The 27,335-nt window shown below is 45.0% G+C and overlaps 1 protein-coding gene across 1 annotated transcript in view; it reads right to left on the bottom strand.

Annotated features, from left to right (window-relative positions):
* Positions 1–651: 651 nt before the first annotated feature.
* RAB30 (RAB30, member RAS oncogene family) overlaps positions 652–27,335 on the bottom strand; it is a 51,876-nt gene continuing 25,192 nt past the window's right edge. Inside the window, exons 2-5 of the mRNA XM_052812660.1 lie at positions 17,939–18,039; positions 16,383–16,466; positions 11,486–11,669; positions 652–9,359 (exon numbers count right to left, since the gene is read on the bottom strand). Coding sequence (XP_052668620.1) covers positions 9,109–9,359; positions 11,486–11,669; positions 16,383–16,466; positions 17,939–18,031 — 612 coding nt within the window. The 5' untranslated portion in view covers positions 18,032–18,039 and the 3' untranslated portion in view covers positions 652–9,108. The remainder of the gene's footprint in view (positions 9,360–11,485; positions 11,670–16,382; positions 16,467–17,938; positions 18,040–27,335) is intronic.

Raw genomic sequence — 27,335 nt, 5'->3', positions numbered from 1 at the left:
GATCCCAGAATGAGCCAGAGCACAAACTTTATGTATTGACCAAAAGAATAAAGGCTTAAAATGGGAGATCTTGTCCACAAGGATTCTAGGCCCCCAGAAAAGCAGGTCATTGGGGAACACCAGTGGAGTTCTAAGAGCATGAAAAGAGCGAGTTGAATGCTGAAGAGAAGAACTAGCATTAAAAAAAAAAACCCCAAAGGCACTGGGACAAAGAATAAAAGACAACTGAAGCATACAAACATCATCTTCATCCACTACAAACCTAGCATCTTGCTAGGACCAGAGTCTAACCAGCTCCAGGTCTGCAGTGACGGTGAGTGAAGATGGTACCTCTGTCAAAGACCACCCTCTAGTGACTGCTGCCGGCATTTCTTTGGCATTTCAAGCTTTGCTATGATCTCTCTTGTTTTGAATAAAATTTTTCTTCTGTTCTAGTGCAAAGGGACACTGCTCCCACGGACAGCAGCTCTACTTGTGCTCTTCTTGTGAGGCCCCAATGCTGCAAGAGCCTTAGAAGAAAGTCCTTAGCAGCCATTTGTTGGTCTGATATTAAATCACATCAAGTGAATCTGTCTCGTACATATTTTTAAGGCAACTTTGCTTTGCAGTTCAAATCAAAAAACAAAGAAGTCAAACACTTTAAACACCAAGTGGAAAGGATTAAACATTTATTTACATACAGATACATATGTAAGCAATTTCTAAGTATAAAAAGGACATTACAAATAAACATGAAGCATCATACATTCATCATCCTGGTCATCCAAAATACATTTCTTTCTCAACCCCGCTGTACCACACTTGACCACAAGAACTTAAAAAACAGACAAGCCAAATGCTTCTGACAGTCAGTGATTCACAGTTTGGCAATTTGCTAACACCTATACCCTTCCCAAAGACAGCACTACCCCAGCAACCCAAGATCAGTGGTCTGACCAGCTGTAGTGCATTTTCTCCACTGAAATGGTTGTGCTTGATCAACAAGAAACACATCCTCTCCTCATCCTTCTGGCCACGTGATTAGGAATCAGGGTTCTTGCTAAAATTCTGTACATTGTGCTAAATTCACAATTGTTGGGGAAAAGACAGCAGACCTTTATGGGAGAAACTCCAACCCAGGAAATTCCTTTAATACTGTGACTTCCCTGGCATGGAAGTTGAAGAAGAAGAAAAAAAAAAAAAAAAGCTGTTTTTAGTGCTGAAGCAGGTTTTTAAACTACAATTCAAACTACAGTTGATGATATAACACATACTTTGTTCATGCTGTAAAAAAAATTACGTGCTTCAATATTGATTTTCTAGTTATCAAAGCTGAGAGTAATTCAGGTTTTCTCCTGAGGAAATGAAGATGCCTTTATAAACATCTCTAAAAATGATCATAGCTTTCAGGAAAGAGGAAACATTTTAGACTCAAAAACCTAAAGGCAATGCAGAGCACGACAAACTTGTCAGTTAGATAACGTTACAAAGGGAAACAAACCAGTAAACATAAAATTAAAATGCCTACTCAAACTATTAATGAATTCAAATGAGAGCTGGGTGAGTCTTTCTATATAGATCAAAGGCAGTTTGAAAAAAATCTCATGATCTGCAAATTCAAAGAACAGCCAAATATGTGCAGCAGAACAGAGTGAAGTGGAAATAAAAGAGGAGCAGAAAGAGCCTTGTCCCACATTGACAGCTGAGTGACTGCAGCTGCTCCAATCTCAGGGTTTTTTAATTTTTTTTCCTTTTGTAAACAGCTGTGGGGAATAAAATGGATGTGACATATCTGCAGTGCATCTTATTATGCTAAAAACCATGGCACATTTTAAACTACTTCTCTAATATCCAGATATATACTTGTCACTCCAAACCAGCATAGCAACAAGCACTGGGCTTCCTCCGTAATGTTATTAGATGGCCTTTTCTCCCCCAAAACATTGGGTTAAGAAGTTCATTTTTCCCCTTCAGTGCTGACTGCACGTGGGGGCCAGCGGTAAGGCTTTCTTCCAAACGGCCTGCAAGAGTTGAGGCAATGGCAGTGACTGAAATCACAGCAGCTCTCCCTGCCATAGACCAAACATTTTATTCTCACTCCATTAAAATGTCAAAACAGCATTCCCCTCTCCTCTGCTTCCCCCTCCGTAAAGCCTTGACTGCTGGGGACACTGCAGCCGTTAGATTTACTAAAGCTCATGCCAATGATGCAACCCAGACCCTCAGAGATATTCACGCCAGCACCCAAGTGACAGCTCAGAATGTCCGACCCTCCTCCTCCACACGGCCATAAGTGTCCCTGGATGGAGAACAGCATCCACCTGCTCACTGGAGATTTACTCAACTTGCACCAAACCCCCACCGATTCTTAACATCCGAGTCTCTTGTATTGGTCCCATAAGAAGGGAAGCATTCCTTATAGGATGCTTACATGGCTGAGAATGGGCTTATCAAATTAGTAAGGTGTATGTCCACAGTAAGAAACTCGAGGTGGCACAGAAGATGAGCCATGGATGCTCCTCCTTCTAGCTGAAGCAACAGTAGGATCCAGTGGTTCATGCAACCAGGACTGTTTCCAGTCTGAGACCTCCACAGTGCTTGAGGCATGAGCCGTATTGGGAAGGAGCAGATTCATGGATGAAAGGTACTAATCAGGCTTTGAAAAGCTCTGAGGTTTGCATTCACGTGACCCCCACACACACCAGAGCCCTTACTCACTGCCCATGAAAGCATAAGAGTACTTCTAACATCTCCTCTCCCCCAGGACACCACGCACAGCTAAAACCATGACTGACACAGGTTTTGGCCATCTCAGGTGCCTGTGGACCAGGGCTGGACTCCCGAAGATGCTCGGCAGGGACACCACCACGGTGCACTCACAAGCGTGCATGTCCTTGGGAACGTTACCCCAAGATAAGCAGTCGTAGAAAAAGCAAAGGTGCAAATGTAAAGGTGGCATCTGCTTCTTGAGTTTAATTGTAGCACTAACCGGAGCTAAAATTATTTTCTGCACTTGCTGGAAAAGAATAACTCGTTCAACAAATGTGATCACATCCAGGAAGTGCTAATAGCTAGTTATTAATGTCAAAACAGAGACAATCTCTGAGTACAGCACAGCCAGCTCCTGTTTATGCAGACAGATAAGCTGAGGTGTTAACCCTGCCTATACTCTTAAAACCAGTCTAATTTTTCACTGACAACATTTACAGCCTAAATTACACCCATTGCCACCTCAGCTTCTGCTATACCTGGGTTATCTTTCTCCAATTACCCAGATGACTGTATTTGGAGGGGCAAGCATAGAGATGAGGGTTTTTTTCTGGATCTGTGCCTCCCACTTGGAAAAAAAACCACCCTTAACTCACATGGCATAGTTTTTACTTCTGGTTTAAGTTACAGCTGATTCACATGAGGGGAAAGGGTGCAATGGCATCCACAGGTGATGACAGCTGGCAATCTATCTCAGCTGGATATAGTACAGTACAGCAAAGGAGACTTTGGGTCAGTTTAGCAAGGTGGTGATTAGCGAGGTAACTCAGAGCAATGCAGCGGGCTACTTTGCGAGCCTTGCATCACAGTCAACACGATCACCCTGTTGTTATTTTCCTAGCCAACGTAAATCCTAAACCAAGGCAGATGCGAGATCTGTAACCTTTATGGTACATTTAACTACCGCTCAAGTGGATGATCACATTTCAAAGATACAACCAGTTCCAGTTGAGGGTGCTTTGCTTAGGATGCACTACTTGCTTGTAGGAAATCAAGCTAGTGTTTCCCCACTGCTCATCATCACAAGACGACAAGACTGTCCTTCAAAATTATGATCTTTTGCTGCTTGTGAACAGTAACTAGAACAATTATTACCCACAGCAAGAGGAGGACAGACTTGATGCAAGGAAAAAGGGTGGCATCAAGAGCCAAATTTGTTCAGATAAAGTTTGTAAACGGAGAAAGAAAACATCTTTCACAGGGTTTTCACTACTAGAATTGATTAGAGTATTTCCTTTGGCTCCAGTGGGTTTTCTGGTGAGCCCTTATGTATATCAATATTTCAAAGAGTTTCCATATTTGCTCACTAGGAATTCACAGTGTCCTCTAGAAACACCTTTTTCTAACTGAGTTAATTCAAAAAAGGTCTTTGTTGGTAGGAACAACACATATAACGATATTGGGTGCTTTGATATTGAAAGCAAAAGAATGCAGAAGAATTTCAGATGAGACTCAAATTCAAAGCATCCCTTATTAAAGTCCAGAGAAATCAAAGCCTAAGTCATAGATGCATTTTTTTTTAAAAGAGGATGGGATTGAAAAAACCCTGAGAGAGTAGAACCATCTCTTTACTTTGCATTTTCTGCTCCACAGAGTCATCCTTCCCCTTGCACAAAGGGCTATAGCACTCGGTCTGCCCCACAGCCAGGAGAAGGTTTCTGCAACAGTGTCTCCAGCCATATCTGACCACGATGGCACCACCGGTCCCCAAAGGGCAGTGCATCCTGCACGTTTGCTCAGCCTGTTTTAATAGCTGGAGAATTTCACCTGTTTTCCAACTGAATTCAGTCTCTGACTACCCAAATCATGCCAGCTCAACATCTCAGCCTGATTTATAGACAGTTCTTCATACTGAAAAGAGAAGACAAGTGGAAAAGCAGCTGAACAAACAGCAGTCCTTAGGGATAATGAACAAGGCAGCGGGTTTGACTATAACTAATTGCATCCCTTGTCAACAAAAGCTCAGGAAAGCCTGTTGTCCCATGTGCGTGCACCCACCATGCTTCTGCATCACTAATTTTGACTTTCCCCTCTTTTCAAATCACTGTCTTCTGTGTCAACCTCAGTCTGCTGCTGTTATTACTGATGCTGAAGGAATTCAATAGCCATTAACCACTAAACCTAGACTAGCGGGAGCCAACTGTTACCAATATAGCTATTTCCAAAAAGACAAACAGCACCAGCAGGCTGCCAGATTTTAAGGGCTGTTTCATGTGTTCTACAGCAAAGAACAAAGTATCTTGCCTGACAATTTGTCATATGTGGTTTTCATTAAATAACAATCACAAAGCCACTTAGCATTCAGCACAAACATGTATCTGACTGCACACTCAAACTTACCTGTAGATCAAATCAGGACTTCAGTGTTGGAGGCAGGAAGAGGCACCCAGTGTCCCCTTCTTTACAGAGTTCATAATTTCACTTTTTCCATTGGAACTCTTTGACATGAAGGGCTTTTTTTTTTTTTTTTCCCCCAGAACTTGGTTTCTCATAGGCAACACAAATAGGAACAGAAGGGAGTCATGGCTTGTCCCAGCAAACTTGCTGTGTAGATACCCAATGCAAAATACCAGCGAGTACTTCACATACAGTGATTTGAAGCACAGAATGTTTGGTGGTTTACCCAAGATCAGCCTGACTGAATCAGTGGCTGAACTGCAAAACAGAATTTAGACCATCCAGTTTTCAGGAGATGCTTTTACTAATCTCTGCAAACAGGTTTGCTAGATAAAGCAAACATCTGTTGACCATCCTATATTGGCTTCTGCTTGGACCTAGTCATTGTGCTAAAAAAATTTCAAGAAAAGGTCTCATTATGGGACTACTATAAAAATTAATATTCACCCAGAAATAAGATTACTCCATGGCTGTGAATATATCACCCTGAAAACACATCAAAACCTAGCAACCATGCTAAAAGCAATGCTTTGCTCTCTTGATCGTAGAGAACATTTCCAGTCAAATTTGGCCCCATCACATCAATTCTGCATGGCTTTTGGACACTCAACCCAGCAAGCATCACAAAGCTTTTACTGACAGTTCTCTCAAAAATCCACTCATCTAGCAAGGTGTTGGCCATAGTTGGAGTGCTGATTGTCAGATAATTGGGATTTGCATTTTTATCTCCTTTTATTTTTCAAGACTTTGATCACTATGCCACAGCACTAAGTTGTCATTAGCAGTCAATAAAGCTCCTCTTCTAGCTGGGAAGCCTTCAAGAGTGGACCAGACTGTAGAAGAGAAGATAAACCCTCAGTGCTACAGGGAGAAGTGGGTTGCATGCACTAGAGAGATACTCAAAGGTGTACAAAAATAACTCCTGCAAAGGAGTTACTACAATAAAATATCACTGCTTCAACAGGTAGTGTGTTTGTTAACTGCAGAAAAAGAGGCAAGTTTCAAACTACAGCTTTGGCTTATTGACCTTATAAAACGTTGCACATACCATTGTTGTTTCCTTTCAACTTTTTAAGTCTACACAGAATAAACCTTGAAAGGAATCAGTTCAGATTTGTCCCTGGAGAAGTCAGATACTTCACTGTAACATCATCCCAACTGCAGCACACCACCCCGCCGCAAAAGCACGTCACTCTCTGGAGATGGTGTCCTTAAATGGAGGAGATTTGCTAGCAATAAAAAGAACCAATGCTTTGAGGTTGCTAGTAGGCAGCTAGTCTTCAAAATAGTCACCTACAGGTTAGGAAACCACTGGAAAAAGAGACTTAGCCTTCTAGAAACGTCAAAGCGAATATCCAAGAAAATGAAGTTAGCAGTTTCTGCTATTTGACCAGTCCAGCCTGTTGCATCATGATAAATGTGTTAGAGTTCAACCTCCAGAAGTGATGCAAGGAGCACTTTAAAGTGCATTCATAGTGGTATTCAGCAGGAATTAAAAGTACCTGCCCAGCTTTGATGCTTTTGGAAATCAGGCTGAGAAACCCACAGGTGTTTTAGTGGGCAGACTCCTTCCTCCTTGATTAACTCGACCAAACAGCCCTGCCCTATTTGTTATCAGTTATATGCTGACAAGTCCAGCATCTGCAGAGTAAGAGCTTTTACAAATTAAATATATATATAGTATTGATTTTTAACTTAAGTGTTACCTTACATGTAACACCCTGAGCCTTGCTCTAAACAACTACCAAAAAGCGGTGCAGAATCAGCTGTCTCACAGTTGGGTGGCCTTTGCGAGCTCATATGAGGCTGCATTTGGCAATTTGGGGAATGCTCAAGAAAAACATCGCTCTTCAGCACAGGCTGTACCACATGGGCCAGCACAGCAGAAGCCACCAAGTCCCACACATTCTAAATCCTCCAGATTACACCACGAGCAGAGCCTGAAAAGGCCCAGGCCAGCGCAGCAGATGACACATCCCCCAATATCTCACACTTACAGAAGCTCTTTGCTAAGCGTTAACTAAATGACAAACAAGCCTCATACCACAACTTCTCCATCTTCCTTTTTACCACTAGTCATAAAAGAAGAAAGTGACCTAAAAAAAATAGCAAGAAAATATTAAAAATGGCCATATGACACACCGATCCTCCCTCTCTGACACATAGAGTCCGCTCCCCATTACAGATCAAAGGCACAACATGATACAGCTCAAAGAAGTCTTTCCAGGAAAATGTGAAAAAACATTTTAAAATGCCTTTTTTTTTTTTTTTTCCATTTTTATTCTTTTCAAGAAGTACTTACTGGCAGCTTTTTATGTCAAGACAAAAGCTCCGTTATAATCTTCAGTAAAAGCCAAATAATATTAAATTGATTAGCTCTAAAGTACAGCATATCACAGCCATGTGATTGCCAGGAGACATTTATTCAGATTAGCTCAACTGAACTCAAACTTCTAAATAGCATTTTTCATGTGCACATTCACTATCTTCCAATTTCACTTTAACGTCAACATGTAAATTTGCAATGCATTATTCGCATATGGCACTAGAGGTCTAATAACATCGCAAACTCCATAGTGCTTCCACTTCAGGGGTTTTGTAGAAAGAAATTTCCTAAAGTTACACATACACTGGAGTCCAGGATTAAGAGTACAAAGAATCAAGTAAATTAAATTACTCTACAGCCCTGAATCCAAAAGCTACTCTAGCAGAGAGACTGGATGCCAAGAAGATGCCTTCAAGAGCATCTTGGAGAGCAGTTCCACAAGGTGAGCGCTGGATGGGTCAGACACAGAATGATACCGCTTGCAACCCGTCACTGTTTCCACTTGGCATTAAAAAAAAAAACCACTCTACAAAACTGTACACCTGCCTTCCAACAAGAACTGTATCTACAAGCTTTATTTTTAAGCCGGACATATTGCAGACCGCCACTTCAAACTGTGCTCTTTTTGAACCCTTATACGCAATCCATGCACACACAAGATTTTGGTCACGTCTGGTACGCTTTTTCCAAGTCCACCAATAACCTTTCTCGAGGGTAATTTTTCACGTTAGGACATTACTAATTAGAGGAGGAACAGTTAATTTTTTTTTTTTTTTATTTTATTTCTGGAAAGTTTTTTCATCCTATGTTGGATATCAAAGCACAGTCCTTTCCCACTACGTTCAGGCCTAGAAAAAGAGGTAACGAGATTTTTTATTTTTATGAACAGTGCTTATTAGTTTTTTTTCCTAACCAGTCTAAGTTACACATTCAGAGGACAGTAATGTAGTAAGACTACGTTTGGTCTATGGAATATTTGCTGAACTGCTAGCACCAAAGGGAGCAACTGAGCTGTATCCATGTCTTCTTAAATCTTGAAAATGCTGATATATGTAACTTTTTTTTTTTAATTCCATGTTCATGAAAGTGCCTGTAGATGAGAGACATAACACTATTTCAAACACCAGAGTCCTCCATGAAGATGCACGGGCAGACGCTATGTACATGTACTAACAGCTCGCTCGCTGGCAGCCTGGAAGATTGCCAGCATAGTCCAGGGTCAGTGTTCATTGTTGGTTATTTCTTAATTTTTTTATTTTAAAAAGGACCAAACACATTGTTCTATAAGAGAGATTTTGATCTCTTCAATATCTTCTGAGAGAGAGGCTGCTCTAGTCTCCCATAGAAGGAAATGCAATAGCTCATGTTCTGCATTACATGAAGCACTTGTGCAACTCTTCTTTTCCTAACCCTCTCCAGAGACTGCAAGAAAAATTAAATTTAAACCATGTTATATTCTGCTATGTCACCATGTAGCTGGGGCCATCAGCCTGCCATGCTTCCAGGTCTGCAACCTGACTTGGGGGAAGTCAGATGGGTCAAAGTGGCAGGAATTCCCTTCAAGTAGATAAATCCCAGCAGAAAAAAAAAAAAATCCTCTTGGCCCATGGCAGAAAGGGAAGTCACATGCCAGCTCTTTAATTAAAATTACAGCAAGTCAAGTAGCTGATACTTTTCCCCTCTCCTGGTAAGGGGGATGAGACATTGTTCACAAGGGTGTTCTGTCGTGCCTCGCTGATCAACCGGCAGGCCAAGTCCAGGAAGAGTTTTTCCACATTATCCGATTCTTTTGCTGAGGTTTCCAGATAGTACATGTCCTGTGCTTCGGAAAACTCTGCAGCTCTTTGCTGGGAGACTTCCCTCTTATCGGCTAAATCAATCTTATTACCTGCATTGATAAAATATTTTAGAAAAGGAATTAATTTGACTTCCAAACCAAGAGAAACAGAGGTTGATAAGGAATAAAGAGGAGTTTGGTGTTGTATATATGTATGGACAGTGGTTTTGATGTGAAACTCTTAGTGCTTGCTCTCCCCTCCAAATAACAGATTCCCTGATACATGTGACCAGGTTCATTTAATATCAGCTTATTTAATGGAATATGCCCTGTGAACATCCAAGTCGGTTAGCTTTAATTTAGCACCAGTGCATCTGTTTGCTGCTATCAACCAACATTAAAGGATTTCCATTTTAATATCTATTGAAAATTCTCCTGTTCTTGCTCTGAGGAGCACTTAAAATGTCAATTATAGCGTATGAGACACTAAATGTGATATTTCTTATGTCATTACAAGCTTTAAAAAGAAGCCTGGCACAGAAGGCAGCTCTCCTATTTCAATATTCACAGGAAGGATTTAGCTGTTGAGGCTGGAAGAGGGACAGGCTCAGGAGCACTTGCAGAGTGAGGTGGGGCGAGAAAGCAGCCCCTTCCTTCGGAGAGCTCAGTTTAGCAGAGAGTTGATTAAAGCCTCAAGCAAGCGTCTGATAAGATTATACCATATTACCAGCCACTTCACTTCAAACGTGATGTTTTTGCCATAAATTAATCTCACAAAGATGATTAACAGACCAGGACCTGCAGTAACAGGGGGCTGTGTCTGGGGACCTGGCAGGTTCAGGAGGAAACATCCCCTGGCCTTGATTCTACCAGCAATTTTGTGAGAACTAGTGGAAGGAAAAGACTGCGCTTCCACTGGCAAGCTGCATCTCATTGCCCTCTTCTCATCCGAGATCCCCTTTCTTTCCTGATAAAGCAGTTTCTTGGACCTGCTATATACACTGAATTTACCTTCCTAAACAAATTATCACTCAACACAAGCAGTTTATGGGTGTCACCATCTTCGAACTGTGTGTTATGGCTGTTACCATTTATATTTTGTGCTGTAGACGCTGATAGTTAATGTTCCCTACAAAAAAATCATGTATACATTTGTTAGTCATTAATTATTTCTGTACCATTTGTATACATGCCATACACTTCTCGTGGCATATAATGAGTTTGTTGTATGGGGGCTCTGTAAATCCCACGGCTCACTTGCAATACCGCTGGGGCATGTAAAGCTTAAAAGATTTTTAAAGCCACCTTAAACACGTTTTACAACCCTCTATGTTTCTTCTCTTCAACAGCAAACTATTAAAGGTGATATCAACACTGCAGCATGAAACTGGCTTTCCCCAAGTTATTTTCCCATTGTTCTTTATATATTCTTGGGCCTCTAAAAGCCAAGTCCTGACTATCAGATGCTAAAAGCAGAGCATGGAAAAGCACAGGTAAGCAAAATAACCTTCACCTTGCTTGTAGCAGACAGATGGCCTGAGGTCTGCTTTAGCTTGGGTTGAAGCTCTACAGATTAACATAACATTCAATTATTTTATTTTAGTTTCCCTAAAATCCATGCAAAAACCATCCCATTTTCCAGCTCTGTCCCACCTATGAACGCTATGATCCACACAACCATCACATCCTGATCTGGTTCCCAGATCCTGACCCACTTGAGACAAGACTCTGGTTGTCCCACAGCTATGGGGTACAGCAACCCAGAGGCAACCCCAACTTGACCAGATCCTTCTATACTTGTAGAGATCCGAGCTGGGAATCACAAGGGCAACTGCTCTATTCTTAGCTCAGTTGGTAGCTGCACCATCAAATGCTTTAGTCCCATATGGGACCAACTGGTGGGAAGTATCCAGCTCTGCATGCCACAGCCTTAGACCTGAGACAGGACCACACTTTGAGAAGTGCCTGTGGTGTCCCAAACATCACTATCTCAGGGTTATTTGCAGAAGGAATGGTCCAAGCACTGGGTTTAAGGCACCAGCTGCACCCTGCGCTCACATGCGGTTGTAATTCTGGTTGGCAACAAGATCTGCCACACCAGTTTGAGCATCCTGCACCACCAGTTCACAGAGATGCCACATTCTCCTCCTGCTAACACCTCCATCTGCCACCAACCCCTCGACACGCACAGCTCACCCCCTCATCACACCACCCCACTAGGGACGATCGTCACTTACCCACTAGCACGGTTATGACCTTATTGCTGGCGTACTGCTCGATTTCTCGCAGCCACTCGGGGAGACACCGGAAGGATTCTTCACAGGTGATGTCGTAGGTCAGGATTAACGCATTAGCGCTGCGATAGTAACTTTGCGTGATGGATCGGAATCGCTCTTGTCCTGCCGTGTCCCAGATCTGCAGCTTTTGGCATAACAAGGAAGGGTGGTAAAAGGAAAAAATAAATTAACTTTTTTTATTTGATAGCAGCACTGGTTTGACCTAAAAAACCCACTTCAGGGTAAAACCAATGCTGGGAAAGCACTTAGCTCTTCTCTCCAATGCTGGGGAGGCATCCCTCCACCAGCATTTTTTGTTTCCATTCCTGCACTTGCAGATTGCAATGCAAGGCACAAAGTCAGCTGGCACTGCGGCCGACGGCCCCGGGAAGCCACAGGTCTGCAGGTTTTTGTGCAACTTCTAGCATCTCCCTCTGCTGTGGACAGAGCTGCTGGCCACACAGGTGCTGGAGGGACAAAGTCCCTTCTCCTGGTCCTGTAGTCCAATGAACACCAGCATCCATCCCAAGAAGAAATAAGAAAGCCCCTCCTCTAGCTCCCAAAGCTAGTTATAGTATGCTGAGATGATGCACTGATGGGTGGAAACCACAGCAGTGAACAAGGAGCTCAGTTGAAGGCTGATCCAAGGACTCTATAACAAGTTTCCTCTCTACAACTTCAGCCATGTCACCCAGTTGCGCGCTGCCTGCCTTCCCAACATGTAGAACTGGTTGACATGTCCTTAACTATATCAAAGAAGTCATAAGTGTGTGCCAAACTTTCTGGGTCCAGGAAGACGACATACGTTTTCCAATACAAACTGAATTCATACTGTTCTTATAATTTGACCATCTGATAGTTTTTGGTGGGTCATCAAAACCTCAGTTCTTCAAAAAGGCAGTCAAAGAAACAAACATCCAAAATCAAACCACTTCAGCATAAAAGAGTACTCCTCTACTTCAGCTTTTATTTTTTTAAAGCACCACTCCCTGGAATTAAATATGTGAAAGGGTGATTTCCAGCCAGAATCCTGTGTACTTTGGGAAGAAAAAGGTAAGGTATTTCAGATTTTTTCCATATATTCAGCAGCCTGTAACAGAGAAAACCTTATTCTTGCCAGTTCCAAAGTCAAACTACGCCAGCTACTCATCATAAATGTGTTAGTCTGAAATGAGAGCTCCCAGTAGCAGCTTTCAGACATGGGGTATGATTTTGAAGAAGTACATTTTTTGCAGAGAAAGTAATTTGTGGCTGGATTACAGCTACTGGGCACCTTTGTTCTTCATCTCTTGGCATAGTTGTATTTAAATGGCTATACCTGGCATCTGCTGTTAAGTGACACACAAAACCATAAGTGAAATTACTTGCACATGAAGTTCAGATAACAAATGAGTCCCCATTAAAACAAACCAGCCTCCTAACTCTGGCAGATGGAAAAATACACATAACTTTGTTGTTGCTCAGCTATTTCCCAGGAAAAGCATTTACCAATTGGTCTCCTGGTTAACTCCAGCATGTATGTTTTGCATTTATTGAGAGGATGTCCAAGCTGATAAAAAACCTGACGTGAATATGTTCTTCCACCACTTTAATGTAACAGACATTGAAAGCAAAAGGGGTTGCTCTGGGGGAGAGAGTTTCTTACTGGCTGCAGCTGTGAGTCTACCTGTGAGCTGGGTGCAGAAGGCAGGGGAGAGCCCCCGACCTTACAGCCACTGACAAACCTCCTGCACACAAAATGCATGTCTCATTTCACTCCACTGATTATTTCTGCCCAATAAAGTATTTTACAGCAACCACTTTACTTGTATCATTTTATCAGAGGAACCAAAGGACGGTGGTTGACTCAGCCTACAGAAAACCTAGATGTTTATTTTCTCAGAGCCAGCTGATACTTTCTGCTCTCCCAACATTTGCATATCCATTTACCTTTATGCAATGAACATTTCCACCATGTACAATAAGATCACAGGTCCATATAGCACAGCCCTCTGCTTGCAGCACTGAGGATGCTTAGCTTTGACCAGCATGATAACTGCTACCTATTTGGCTCAAATTCGTGTAGCCTCGTAGTGCAGGTGTTGTACATATTTTTTGTTTTATTAGAAAAGGCCAGGCAGATCAAAAGTCCCCTCAACTGCACAGTGCTGTCTCAGGTCATCTGTCAACGAGCTTTAGTAGCTGCTCATACCTGATACAGCTTGCACACAGCTTTCACACTAGCAAGTCCCTCTCCACTGACTTTCAAATGCAACTTTGAAAGCTGGAAAGTATTTTTCCCCAGAAATCTATCATTTATTTTCAAGTCTGAAAACCTTTTCGGTAAACAGCTCTGCTTTCTCATCCTGGATCCCAGCAGACATGCAGGAGATGCTGCCCAGCACAGAAGCAGAGTCACAGCTTGGGCACTGTTAAATGAGCTAACAGTCAGAGAAGCGCCTCATTTGACTGAGATGTCATTTTTATTGCTCTGTGCTCTGACTCATTCGTGCTTTTCCCGCTCATTAAATGTTTATTCTCACTAACACTGCTTACTCAAAAAGTTTCGGCTACAAGATCACTCCCTGAAGGAAATCCATTTGCATTTCAGATGCTGGAAGGCTCATTCAAATGCCCAAACATATCGTACTAAGCTTCCTCCCAAGCTTGGTCATTGCAGCTGAGCTCCAGCGACTCCAAGTTACGCCACTGGTGGGGTCGGGAGAGGGACTTTGATTTAACAACTCGTTATTTGCTATGTGAAATATAGCTGGTACCCCAGCCACCACTTGCTAAGGCTCTGTGAAACACAAGCCAGCCCCAAGGTGATTAAGAGAGTTGCTTGGGTGGACACTTGTACATTCATCAGACATTTGAGGGCAGCAGGGGCTTACTACACTCACAAGTTTTCATTTAGCTTGTAGAGCTTCCCTGAACCGTCCTTGCCCCTGAGATAGCCCATGTTGGCATGGCTGCTCCCAACTGTCTCTTAAGGAGTTTGCACCCTCAGTCCAAGCTAAAAACAGTGTTATGTCATGGGAGCAAGAAATCAAACGCAGACAAATCCTTAGGGTGAGTTCACCTGTCCAAAAACCAGACCTCGGATATAAGCGATGTTGTTAAGGCTCCATCTGTACTTTATAGGGAACCAGATGCTTGGAAAGGAGAGCTGTCTGAAGTGGATGGGATTCATCTTCCTTAGGATTGCATTTCTCCCTCCACTGACCAGGATCATCTTGAGACAGGTGGTTTAAGCCAGGTATATAAGGGGAAAAAATGAATTCCACCTTCAGTGCAGTACTTAAGCATTTACCACCTTAGATCCTCTGAGCTGCTCCACCAGAGCTGACTGGAGCTGGTTTTGGCTGAAAGAAGCATCTCTGCTCTCCAAGGGGCCTGGACAAGCACATCCATGTCCTGGCCAACCCTGCTACACCAGACGCCTGCTAATGAGCATCACAACCACCGAGCCAAGCACCGACACCACAGGGGCTACACGTGATCCTCACCGCTTTCCTGCCTGCTGTGCTGTCCCACTTGCACAGCAACGTGCTGAATATTAACTTGGTCTTTATCAGGTAAAGGTATTTATACCTCTTGTCCTTCACCTGCCCAGGCTGGAAGGTCTCCTGGTCAAGGACCGTCACTTCCCATAGGTTTGTATAGCTCCTCACACAGCAGGGTGGCAGCCTGCTGACACAATCACGGCTTTTAAAACCTGTCCTAAACTTCGGAATACACCACCTGATTTCTTCTTAACAACCCTCTGTGCTGAAATACAGGTTAAAAAAACCCAGGGCTGAAAATCTGCACAAGTCCACTGTTTCCATCCCGTTACTTACACAAGCTTCAAAATGGGTCTCAATGTCACATCCAGCTGCTGTGATGCTGCTGCCACTCTCCCATTTGCTCACTACTAGATTTGATGAAGGCAGCAAGGAGAAAACTGTTGTTTTTCACTTCAATGCCCCTGGATTTAATGCAGGCAGAATAACTCCAGGAGCAGCTCAGGGACCCTAGACATCTTGACATTAGAGGCTCAGATAACCACACTCTTCTCCCACCTCTTGAGCACCACAGTAGCTCTAGCAAAATCTCTACTAATGAACGAAGCGGTGCCAGCCAACATCTCTGGGTGCTGGAACCCAACCATGGATCCCATTAAAGCATCGGATTGGTCCCTGGTGTGTTTCGGCCCAGGCAAAGTAGCTCTCTGCCAAGTGATGTTCAGGCTTAGTTTGGGAGTTAGCACAGGACAAGGACAGTTTCCCAGCAGCAGTTCAGTTGCAACCACCCTATTTTGGAGGGTGAAAGAATTAATAATATGGAGGACATTGCCCTTCTCAATTCAACCTGGTGACTGAAGCACCAGTGTTGTGACCATCTCTGCTTCTCCTGAACCCGTAACTCAGCAGAAGTGGAAGATGAGCTTTCGTTGTGCAGAACCACCTCAGTCCAGAAGCCTGCTCTCCCCAGCGGCTGTCTTGGGAGCTCACAGGAGAAGACCTTCATCAAGCACATCCCAGTGGGAATGCAACGGACTTCTGCTTACCAGAAATGCTGTGAGCAGAGCTTGCACTGACGCGCCGCTTTGCGCTTCCGCAACCCCAGCCAGGCACGATCTTAGTGTCTCCTAAGCAAGGACAGAGTTCTGCAAGATCTCCCTTTTTCGTTTCCTCCCTTAGAGGAGGTTCACCATTACGATCCTGACGGTAATTGTGGAGAGGGGCGCAAAGATTGTTAGACCCCGCATTGCCTGAGCCGTGCCAGAGAGCCCTGCGCTTCCCTGCATGCCTCCCAGCAGCAGGAGGGCTGCAGCAAGAAACCTCAGCTATGGCACTGCCACACGAATTTACACTTAAAACCATCAAGCTCCTACCTTTACTTTTTCACCGTTTATCTCCACAGTTTTAATCATAAAGTCAACCCCAATCGTGGCTCCTTGACCCGGTGGGAAAAGCCCCTGAAAGAAAACAAGTTTCATTAAGCAAATTTCTGTAGCAAGACAAAACTGTCTGGGTGCCGATCCTCACCCTTTTCCATCCTCAAAACTATTCCTCCCTTGTCCCCTTCCCTGGACGCTTACTTCCATCACATTTAGAAATTAAAATGTGACATTTCCCCTGCACAAAGATTACCGTAACTCAGGCCCACAGTGTTTTCCCTGCCTACATGTCTCTAGTCATGTAGCAAGTCATCGACTTCAGAGGTAGGAAAACAGGAGAAGAAAAGGAGGACGCATACAAGGGAAAAAGGGGAAAAGCCCTTATGCTTCTGTGCAGTTGGAAGAGGCAGGGGAAGGGTCAATGAGCACCCTCCATCCTATTCCCAATGCCTTGAAAGAGGTGTGAATGCCTGCATGGGATGAGAGGCCTTTGCTCCTGCAACCTCACGCCTTCCCTCTCCCCTCCACCACATGCCACAGCATGGAAAGGCATTTCTGGCAGCTCCCAGCACCAGGGTCACATCCCTGCACAGCATTTTGGAAGCAAAGCACGGAGCCAGCCACTACTGGTGCCACAGCAATGGCAAGGGCCGGCATGATGCTGGTGGTTATGTGATTGCAGCACCATCAGAAAGGAGCAACAGCAAACCAAAAAAGAAAATAAACAGAGATTTTTGATTTTGGCCTAGGTCTACAGAGTCATGCTGATTTTGGGCCACATCCATCCCCTACAGCAGCTGCACTGCCAAAGCACAAGCAGCAGAAGTAGCCGCAGATTTTTGTGGTTAACCCTTTGGGGTTGACTAGCTCTATTGCCACCACTTGTCACATGCGGTTGGGGAGTGTTTAACATCACCATGGCTTTAAAACCAAAATTAAGAGTGAGGGGGAAAATTACTGACAATTCCTAGAGGAGAGCACAACAAAACCCCCACAACTTATATTTTATAGTGCATCATGCATAACCTCTTGCCCTGGATCACAGAAGCATGGTCCTTCCCCTGTTATTCTGCCACAAAAAAAGGACTTGTGTTTAACAGAAGACACTGGACTGACAGCTCAGGACCCAGATTATTTAATTATCTACTAATGACAAATAACAGGGAGAGCTTTGTGCAGCAAGGGATGAGGAGGAGAAGGCACATAGGAGCACACCAGGAGACGTGCTGGTCCTTATAATCGGTCCAGAGTACCTCCAAATCAGGAGGAGTTGTCCCAGCGGTTTTCAGAGGGGACCTTCCATCTTCAGAGAGGGATAAGCTTTCTCCAACACAAGATCCCCAACAGTGCCAAGGGGAGCATTAGATACAGATGTGCTGCTTGTGCCAGTATGTCACTATAGGTGATGCATGCACCAAGAGCGCGGACAACAAAACGCTTTGGAGCTGCGATGCTGGCAGAGCCCTCGGTGCACAGCCACAGGCTCCGTGCTCCCGTCCCAGTGCTGTCCCCACCCCGAGGTCCCACGTCCAAGAGGCGGCCAACCTTACCTGAGTGAAGCGACGGACTAAGCAGGTCTTCCCCACACCGGCGTTGCCGATTAAAACAATTTTGAAGAGGAAATCATAATCTTCCATACTCATTTACGCAGCTGCAAGAGAGACAGAGAGTGCAACACAATGTGAACCAAGGCAATGGGGAAATGCCCTTTTATTCCTGCTGAACTTTATTCCTCCAGATATTCAGAACAAAGGTCTCCTGGCACGTGCGTGGCTCCTCAGATAAGGGAGAAGAGCCCTCCCCGCTCCAAGCCGGGGCATCCACGTAGTCCAACATCAGCTGCTGTGAAACCTCAGCCACATTTTGGCTGCCCACGAATTACAGACACTGATTTTCAGCTTTCAAGCAATGCTCCACAAACCCGAGCCACCATTTCCTAGATGTCCCCAAATGTTTGTTTCGATTTTAACTATATCAGCTCCAAAGGACAGCGTGGACTTTGCCACATTGTCCGAGGGGATCGCATAATTTATTTCTGTTACAGCAATACCCAGAAACCCCCCACGAGCTCCTCCAGGTGGGCACCAGGTACCCACAGACCAGGGCTGGGGCACACATGAGGGCAGAACAGATGGGGAAATTAAAATAATTTTAAAATAAAAGCAGCAGCTTTTGCCTTAAAGACAGAAAGAGCTCATTTGCTAAAATAGTACTGGGGAGTGGGGTAATAGCTTGGCTGAAGTATATTAAGAAAAGTTTTTTAAAAAGAAGAAATAATAGATGCTATTAGGAATACTGCTACTACTACGATCATTTTCTTTAGTTTTGTGAGGATAGCTTGCTTGGTGTACAGCTCAAATGGAAAGTGAACAGAGAGGAGCCTGGGGGGTACCCAGCACACATCACCCCCACCAAGTCCAGTCTCCTTGGCAGGATGCAGAGACTGATGTTTCAGCAATGTCACAGGAGATGGGCAGGGTTGCCTACACGGGGGTAGACCTACAGGGCTTAAGTCACTCCAAGTATGGGAAGGACCAAACAAATAAATGTAGAGTTTGCTGCGACTGAGCAAGGCATGAGGGATGAGTATCCACACCTCCATCTCCAGTGCACCCAAGGGTGCCACCAACACCACGACCAAAGAAGGGGTCTGTAACCTTTGAGAAAAGCAACCACAGCCAGAAGAGACTCAGTTGGAGATTTTAGGCAGACAGAAAAACCCACAGACAAGGGAGCAGAAGGGCAGTGTCCAAACCCAGCTGCATCCAGGAGGATCCACATATTATACATGGCATCAAAGATCTGTCCTCATGACTGGTCTGGGGTAATGGCATAAAAGACATCAGTAAAGAGACAGACTTACAAGCCGTCAATTGAGATACCAGGTAAGGCGATACCTAAGCATCAGTACCTAACCCACCAGTACATACAGATTCAGCACTGGACAAGGAGACAAAGCAAAGATGGGAAGCATAGGAGATGGGTGAGGAAAGAAAAACAGTATTATGAAATTGCTATCCTCAGTAAAGCCCCGGATTGCTCAGAGGGTTTTTACAGTGCTGATAAAGGGAGCAAATGCAGCACAGGTGAAACAAGCTTCTCATGCTCAACCCAAAGGCAGAGTGCCCTCTCCCGCTGCCTCCAAAGGTCCTTCCTTGGGAGGGTGCATTGCCACACACCAGAAGGCCCCAGCTACAGACCCCAGTCCTGCCATACAGCTGTGATAGGCTTATGGTCAAACAGCCAGAGAGTACAAAAGAAAACTGAGACCGTCTGGGTCTGCCTGGCAGGGTACACAGAAACAGCTCTCCAAGCACCACCAAGAGCCTGGTGGACCTGAAGTCAAACAAGGTGGAAGACTGAGTCAGCTGCTTCATGTCTGTGAACCTTGGCCTTTCCAGCAGCCTAAAAAAAGGGTAACCACACCAATTAGTGACTAATGATCTGCATCACATCAGCAGATGGTTAGCAGGGACACAGCTGAGTCACTACACACTGATATGTCACTTTGCCTGGGCCAGTGATGCAGCACAGCACTTGCCCTGCTTCTGCTTTGCTGAGCTGGAGCTACGGTCCCCTGCAAAGTGCCAAGGAGCAGCAGCTGGAGCTGTCCTGAGGATGCTCTAACCTCCCCTTGCTCTGGCACGCAAGACCTTGCGGCTCCCTCCTATCTTTTAATACAGTGGAAGAGTGGGACCTTAAAGAGCAGCCTCAAAAAACGCCCTTTTTTATTTTCTGGGGGTTGTTATATTGTGTAATCGTTTCGTATCTCCATGCCTGGCTTTCCCAGAGTGGGACTGGATAACAACAACAGTATTAAGAACATGTTGACAGTGCTCTTACAATGAAGGCTAAATGTTAATATATGGTTTCAAGCTTTCACACTAGACAACGTGAAGAAAAATGTGATCATCCACTAAAAGCTATTTCAAGACTAAACGAGACTTACTCAGCACTGGATAATTATCCCTGGGATGCTTCAAATCCCAGAGGACACTGCTCCCCCCTGGAGGGATTTCAGTTCTATTACTTGTCTCCTAAACAATCCAACATTCAAATTTATCTCCTCAGGAAGCTTAAAAATAAACTTCCGCTGCAGATCTTTGAGCTCAGAAACACTAAATGGCTCAGACATACCCTAGAGTTATGTCTGATCCCCTTCATTAGGCTCCAGGACTAATCATATGTGATAATGACCCCAAACAGCAACTGGAAGATGAGCCAAGGCCATAAAACAACCCAACGATGAGATTAAATGCCAGAACTGAAGACGCACAAAAAGTGGGGGCACAGGAGGGGAGAAAGTAAAGGAAGCAGCAAGGAAGAGAGAGAAGTGATTTGGGAAGTGGAGTGGGCAGGTGAGGTTGACCCTCACCGCCCTGTCACCCCTGTTCGCCCAAACTGGTGTTTCTCCCTCTGATGTGAACACACGCTAACCTACCACGTCGTCAGCGCTGACCACAGAAACGTTGCATCAGTTACCCTTACGAAATCTTCTCCTGCAAGCCGAGCCTTTCAGCCAAGTGACCTTTGCTGCTGACTCAGGCTCACGCATCCCTCCCTTTCCTCAGGGAAGATGTGTCTCAACCTCTGCCCGGCTCGCCACAGCTGGGGAATGTGCATTGCAGCAATACAGCACACTGAATTATATGCTAAAAAAAAATAATAATGCAGTATGCAACTTTTTTATTTGTTTTTGTTTTCTTGGGGGTTTTTTGTGTTTGGTTTTTTTTTTTCCCCCGTTTTCTTGTGTTTGCATCCCTGCCGTGGTTTAAAGCGTTAGGGCCACAGCTGCCTGTCCCACCCTTTGGCTGAGACAAGACCCTGCAGCAAGGGCAGGGGATGGGATGTCTGTCCATGCCCCAGCCACCCCTCACCATGTTTGTTTAAACCACAAACAGGGCTGGCTACAGCACAGAGACATGCCCTGTCATGAGATGAAGCAGGAGCAGAGCCTGAGGCTGGTAGCAGGGCAGAAAATTGGGTTTCGCAGCCATTTTTCCCAGAGACAGTTTTTACAGCTTGCATCCCAACCAGACCCTATGGCTCATGAACCCCCTGGGCTGTTCCCACTAGCCTCACAGGGGAGCAGTTTTGCAGGGGTTTATTTTGTTTGTGTCGCTCCTCTGCTCCACTCCATCACACAGCCCCACGCACAGTCACTGTGGGCAGGGAGGGGTAAATCAAACTGGGGTGACCACCTGGAGAGTGATGATGGAGGAGAAAGACTACTCCCACCTGCTTCTCCTGTTCACCACAAGCCACAAGGCAAGGAGTTTATCCACAGTAAACACATGCTTCAGGGAATAAGATATCCAGGTATGTTTTAAGTTTATTCCCTTACATGATGCCCTCTCCCTGCATTTGCTCCATTCACCCCTTAGTTCTCCCTGATACACTTTGGTTTACTTGAGAGTGTTTATCATCATCTGAACCAATTATTTTATCTTTTTGCAGTGTTTTTCACCCATTAGTTTGGATGGGCACAGAAGGTTCCTCTTCATCTCTGACCTGCTCTGACCATGCCATGCTCAGCCTCCTTGGGTACCAAATAAGTGGCAGAAACACAATACAAAGGTTCAAATACTACCTGGGAGACATGAATGACTTTGTAATGGCCAAGTTCTCCTTGAAATGGATGAAACCACTATTCTGCCCGTCCCTCATCAGCTTTTACACCAGCATGAGTCTTCACACAAAACGACCAGCAAGTATGAGTGAAGTTTTTAGCTGATAAAGAAATCTCTGGCACTTCACTCTGTTTTGTCAAGGAGGAATTTCTACCTCTAGGCATGATCAGAGCAGGCTCTATGGTGATGATTTTGCCCCAATTGTTTTGGTTCCTGGAGCCAAAAGTGGAGTGGGATACTTCAAAAGAGCAAGCCTTTCTCAGTCAACCGCAAGGTGTGCCAACCTCTGCCTGTCTCTTACCCTCCCTGAAGATCACAAGATAATGTGTGCTCAGCAAACACCATGGACAGCCTTCATCTGAAGTAAAAAACCTTTCATGTCTAAAAGAATGTTTTGATGCCTTCATTTTAGAAGAACAAAACAGAAATAACCTGTTGTTTCTAAACCTCCGTGGTATCTCAGTCCTCAATTACAGGCGGAGGAATCATGGAGCAGGAGCTCACATCTCTGCAGGGCCAAGTGACAAGGGGAGCAGAGAGTGTGTGGCACATCGCGGCATCACCTTCTCTCCCCACCAGTCTCACTCATGGGTTTTCATTTCCTGTAGCCTGAAGAAGCATCAGGCTTTGTGGGCATGTCCTGCTTACAAGCCATAGTCACAGGGCCACTGTCATCACATCAGAGCAAGTCAAATCAGAGAAGGTCAAATCAGAGCAGGCTTAGCGCAGCCAGGTGATGCAGACCCATGCATGGCTATAGAATCATGGAATCATTTAGGTTGGAAAAGACCTTTAAGATCGTTGAGTCCAACCATTAACCTAACAATGCCACATCCACCACTAAACTATGTCCCTAAGTGCAACGTCTACGCAGTCTGTTCAATACCTCCAGGGATGGTGACACCACCACTTCCCTGGGCAGCCTATTCCAATGCTTGACAACCCTTTCGGGGAAGAAATTTTTCCTAATATCCAATCTAAACCTCACCTGCCATAACTTGAGGCCATTTCCTCCTGTCCTATCACTGGTTACTTGGGAGAAGAGACCAACCCCCACCTGGCTACAACCTCCTCTCAGGTAGTTGTAGAGAGCAATAAGGTCTCCCCTCAGCCTCCTTTTCTCCAGGCTGAACAACCCCAGTTCCCTCAGCCGCTCCTCAGAAGACTTGTGCTCCAGACCCTTCACCAGCTTCGTTGCCCTTCTCTGGACACGCTCCAGCACCTCAATGTCTTTCTTGTCGTGAGGGGCCCAAAACTGAACACAGTATTTGAGGTGCGGCCTCACCAGTGCCGAGTACAGGGGGACGATCACTTCCCTGCTCCTGCTGGCCACACCATTTCTGATACAGGCCAGGATGCTACTGGCCTTCTTGGCCACCTGGGCACACCACTGGCTCATATTCAGCCGGCTGTTGACCAACACCCCCAGGTCTTTTTCCGATGGGCAGCTTTCCAGCCACTCTTCCCCAAGCCCGTAGCGCTGCATGGGGTTGTTGTGACCCAAGTGCAGGACCCAGCACTGAGCCTTGTTGAACCTCATACAACTGGCCTCGGACCATCGATCCAGCCTGTCCACATCCCTCTGCAGAGCCTGCCTACCCTCCAGCAGATCAACACTCCCGCCCAACTTGGTGTCATCTGCAAACTTACTGAGGGTGCACTCGATCCCCTCGTCCGGATCATTGATGAAGATATTAAACAGAACTGGCCCCAATACTGAGCCCTGGGGAACACCACTTCTGACCGGCCACCAACTGGATTTAACTCCACTCACCACAAATCTTTGGGCCTGGCCATCCAGCCAGTTTTTTACCCAGCAAAGTGCTGGGTAAAAAAAAAAAAAGCAAACAAAAACCAAAACTATCTACAGCTGCAAAGGCTTCTCCACATTTAAGGATAAAGACTGAAATTATATTAAGCCAGAAACACTGATAATTTGCACCTCAGCTCTATCCCACCTCAAATCCTCATTTACAACCTACTGCTTCAATTAGACACAGAGAAGGGTCTGCAGCCTCTTCCACCTGCTGGAGTTAACCAGTAAGTTAGGGTGGGTTTTGATGTATTTATACAGTTCTTAATGAACAAGTATTTTCTGTTCTTCATCATCCAACAGCTATAAACAAAAATAAATTTACCTAAACATCTCGACTTCAAACAGCAGCAGTTATGCATACAAATATTACATTGATTGCACATACCATATGAGCCAGGAAATTCAAAGCTAAGGCTAATATTTCAAGCAGAAAATTATTCCTTGCGGGCCAGAAAATTGCAGGGAACTTGGGTCTGGACATGCTGCTGCATTACGTAACTCAGGATAAAATATTTTCATTTCCAAAGCACCTGCCAACCCAAGTGGGCTCCTGCACTCGGCAAGCACGAGCCCAGCTCATGCCCCTCTGCACACAAGCAGCCTGGACTTCCTTCTGCTCCCTTGCCCACCGTCTTCACTCCTCCTCTCTACAAGGCTTAATCTCACTTCCATTCACACTGGAAAAATGAAAAGACTTCATCCCCACGAAAGCCTGGATCACCCATGCCTCTGCTGCTGGTGGCAAAGCCACAAGCTCATGGGATCCATGCTTTCAGCTTGGTGCGACATTAAAACTCCAGGGATGTCCTTCCCAAATTCAAGGGAGAAAGATTTATTGCAGGCACCTGGGGTTGCAAAGCCCAGCATTTCCCATCTTCTCCCATCACACTTGCCATTCCAGGCGAGCAATATCCAGTTGCCTGTGCACTGGCAATCCTAAACATGCCTCTTCATCAAGGATGGTCCCTCATAGGAAGGGAGGTCCTGAGTGCAGAAACACTATGCCTCCAAGTGAGATTTCCCAGGCAGAAACACAGCAGCTTTTATCCTCACATGCATCACCTCCAAATAGTGCACACACCTTCCATGGTGCATTGGGCATGCCATGTACTGACACTACCACTAATAAATTCAGGCTCAAAAAGTCCATCCAACACTTCCAGGAGGCATCAGGCAACTATGCACGCAGTGCAAGGAGGCGTGGGGCTTCCCCATGCACAACAGCCCCATCAGCACTCATTGGCTGACCAGCTGCCAGTCATTCAAAAGTCTAGACACATTTGAAAAAAAGAAAAAAAAAAAAAGAGCAAATTGCATCCAAACTTTCCAGCTGGAAAAAGCAGTATATTATGAAAACCTCAGCCCTACCCTATTTGGAGAGGTTCCTGCTCCTCAACCCTTTGCTCAGGATATTTCTCTTACAGAAATCAAGCAAGCTGAGTAGGTACAAGTTCTCATGTACCACAGCTATGTTTTATCTTGCACATATATTTCTATAAACAACAGAAAAGCTAAAGCTGAGGGGGTTTGCATCAATGACCGCACAGAGCACACAGCCCTTCCCCTTACCTCTTTTGCCATCAGGGAAAATTTGCAGCTCACTGGACTACTTTGATCAGGTCATGGCTCATACGTTAGTTGGCCTTCAGGAGCTTGTGCAAGTGCTATGGAGGAACCCACTGACCAGTGATTACAGGCGCTTCATCATAAAACCAGCAGGTAAATCCAGCACCAATATCATCCCAAGGAAGAGCCTGGAGCAGGAGCTCTGCTTTACTGGGCAGAAGGAGCTCAGGAAAGCAGGATGCTCAGCTGTGATGCCCACGCTCAACACGAGAAGGTCCAGCCTTGCCACAGCCCGTGGCTGGACACCAGCTCTCCTCACTTCCAGAGATAACTGACTGCAGACTGCCCTCTTCATCTGCCTGCTTTGCTTAATGGTGGAGGTTACAGATCTTGCATTCAGGAGCAATCTTTGGATTTTCACATGTTCCTGGCATCCCCTGATGGTGAAAAGGCTTTGTGTCCATGCTGTCTACCTTTGGGTGAAGTCTTCTGGGGGGCTTTGCCAGTACTGGTGTTAAGAGCAGCATTAACACACATCGTTAATCATTTTCTGTTGGGTGGTGGAAGGATGGGTGGTGTTTGGGTTGGACACAGCCTTGAGGGTCTCGGTGCCACCAAAGGCTCTTCAGGAGAGACCAGGCAAGTCACAGTTGCTGCAGTCCAGTGTCCTCATTTAACTTTCCCACCTCCTGGAGAGAAGGGAGACTTGGTAACATTCGTAGGGCACTTCAGTGTTGGGAACGGCCATGGAAGTGCAAAATATCACATGCAGACAGCAAGTTATATTCCATCTAATATACCTGAGGATTGAACTGTTAATCAATGATGATTCTCCTCACACAGATAAATGAACTAATCTGATTTCTGTGTTACTTAGCAAAAATGAGATACATACACAGTACTTGCAAAATAATGAATAGAAAATTAATTTCTTTAGGACTGAAAAAAAAGCTGACATGCACATCCACAATGCCACAATAGTGGCTGATGAAACCACACACCAGCAGCAGCTCGCCCAGGATACGCACCATCTTTGGAAAACTGTTTCCCAGCATGAGAACAGTGCTGCACTCCATTTACTGGCAGAATCTGGGTTCTGACTGCAAAAACGTCAGTGCAACCTTAACATATGCTTTTATAAACATCTTTTAAGACATGCCTGGACATGGAGGCCCAATACTGCATGCTCAAAACAACACTCTTGGTTTTGGCCACGTTTTAGCAAATCATGCAACCACCAAGCTGAACGCTCTGCAGCAACACATTTTTGCATGGAAGCAGTTAAATACTCAGCCAGCACAGCAGGCAGGCTGACTTCCAAGCGTAGAAAACTGCATTGCCAGAAATCCAGCCAAAAATGCTGTTTTAGCCACTCAAAAACAACAACCTCTTCCCAAAGGAAAAAAAAAATACAGAATGATTTTCTTAAAACTACAGCCAAGCATTAACTGGAACATGCCTTGCATGGAAAAGCCAGGAAAGCTTCCTAAGCCCAGCTCTCTACAATGGGAAATAAAGCTCCCACACCAAGACATGACCCACTGAAATGAGGAAACCCATCAGCACCTTAGGTGAGAATTACTCTGCCTTTAGAAACAGGGTGCAGGATCAGGCTGAACCTCAGGTGTGTCCCATGAGCTGGGCAGGGGTTTTGGGGACAGCAGCCCTACAAGCAGGGAGGCAAAGCTGGAGGAGGAATCATTCACCCTTGGTGCAGAAGAGAGGTATGTGCATGTCAACCAGGTAAAAGGCAAAGAAATCTTCTGATGCATTAAGTCTGCTGGGCTGGCATGGGTTTGAGTGGCATCACGGTCATACGTGGAGATGTTTTGACACTGGTTGAGAGAGATCTGATGAAACACTTGCAAGATTAGACAGTTTGACACCAATGTTTTTGACAAGATACGAGAAAAGCTATCACAACTAAAGGATTTC

This window comes from Harpia harpyja, chromosome 17, assembly GCF_026419915.1.
Source record: "Harpia harpyja isolate bHarHar1 chromosome 17, bHarHar1 primary haplotype, whole genome shotgun sequence".
Classification (NCBI taxonomy): domain Eukaryota; kingdom Metazoa; phylum Chordata; class Aves; order Accipitriformes; family Accipitridae; genus Harpia; species Harpia harpyja.
This window is presented reverse-complemented; position numbering and strand designations above follow the sequence as displayed.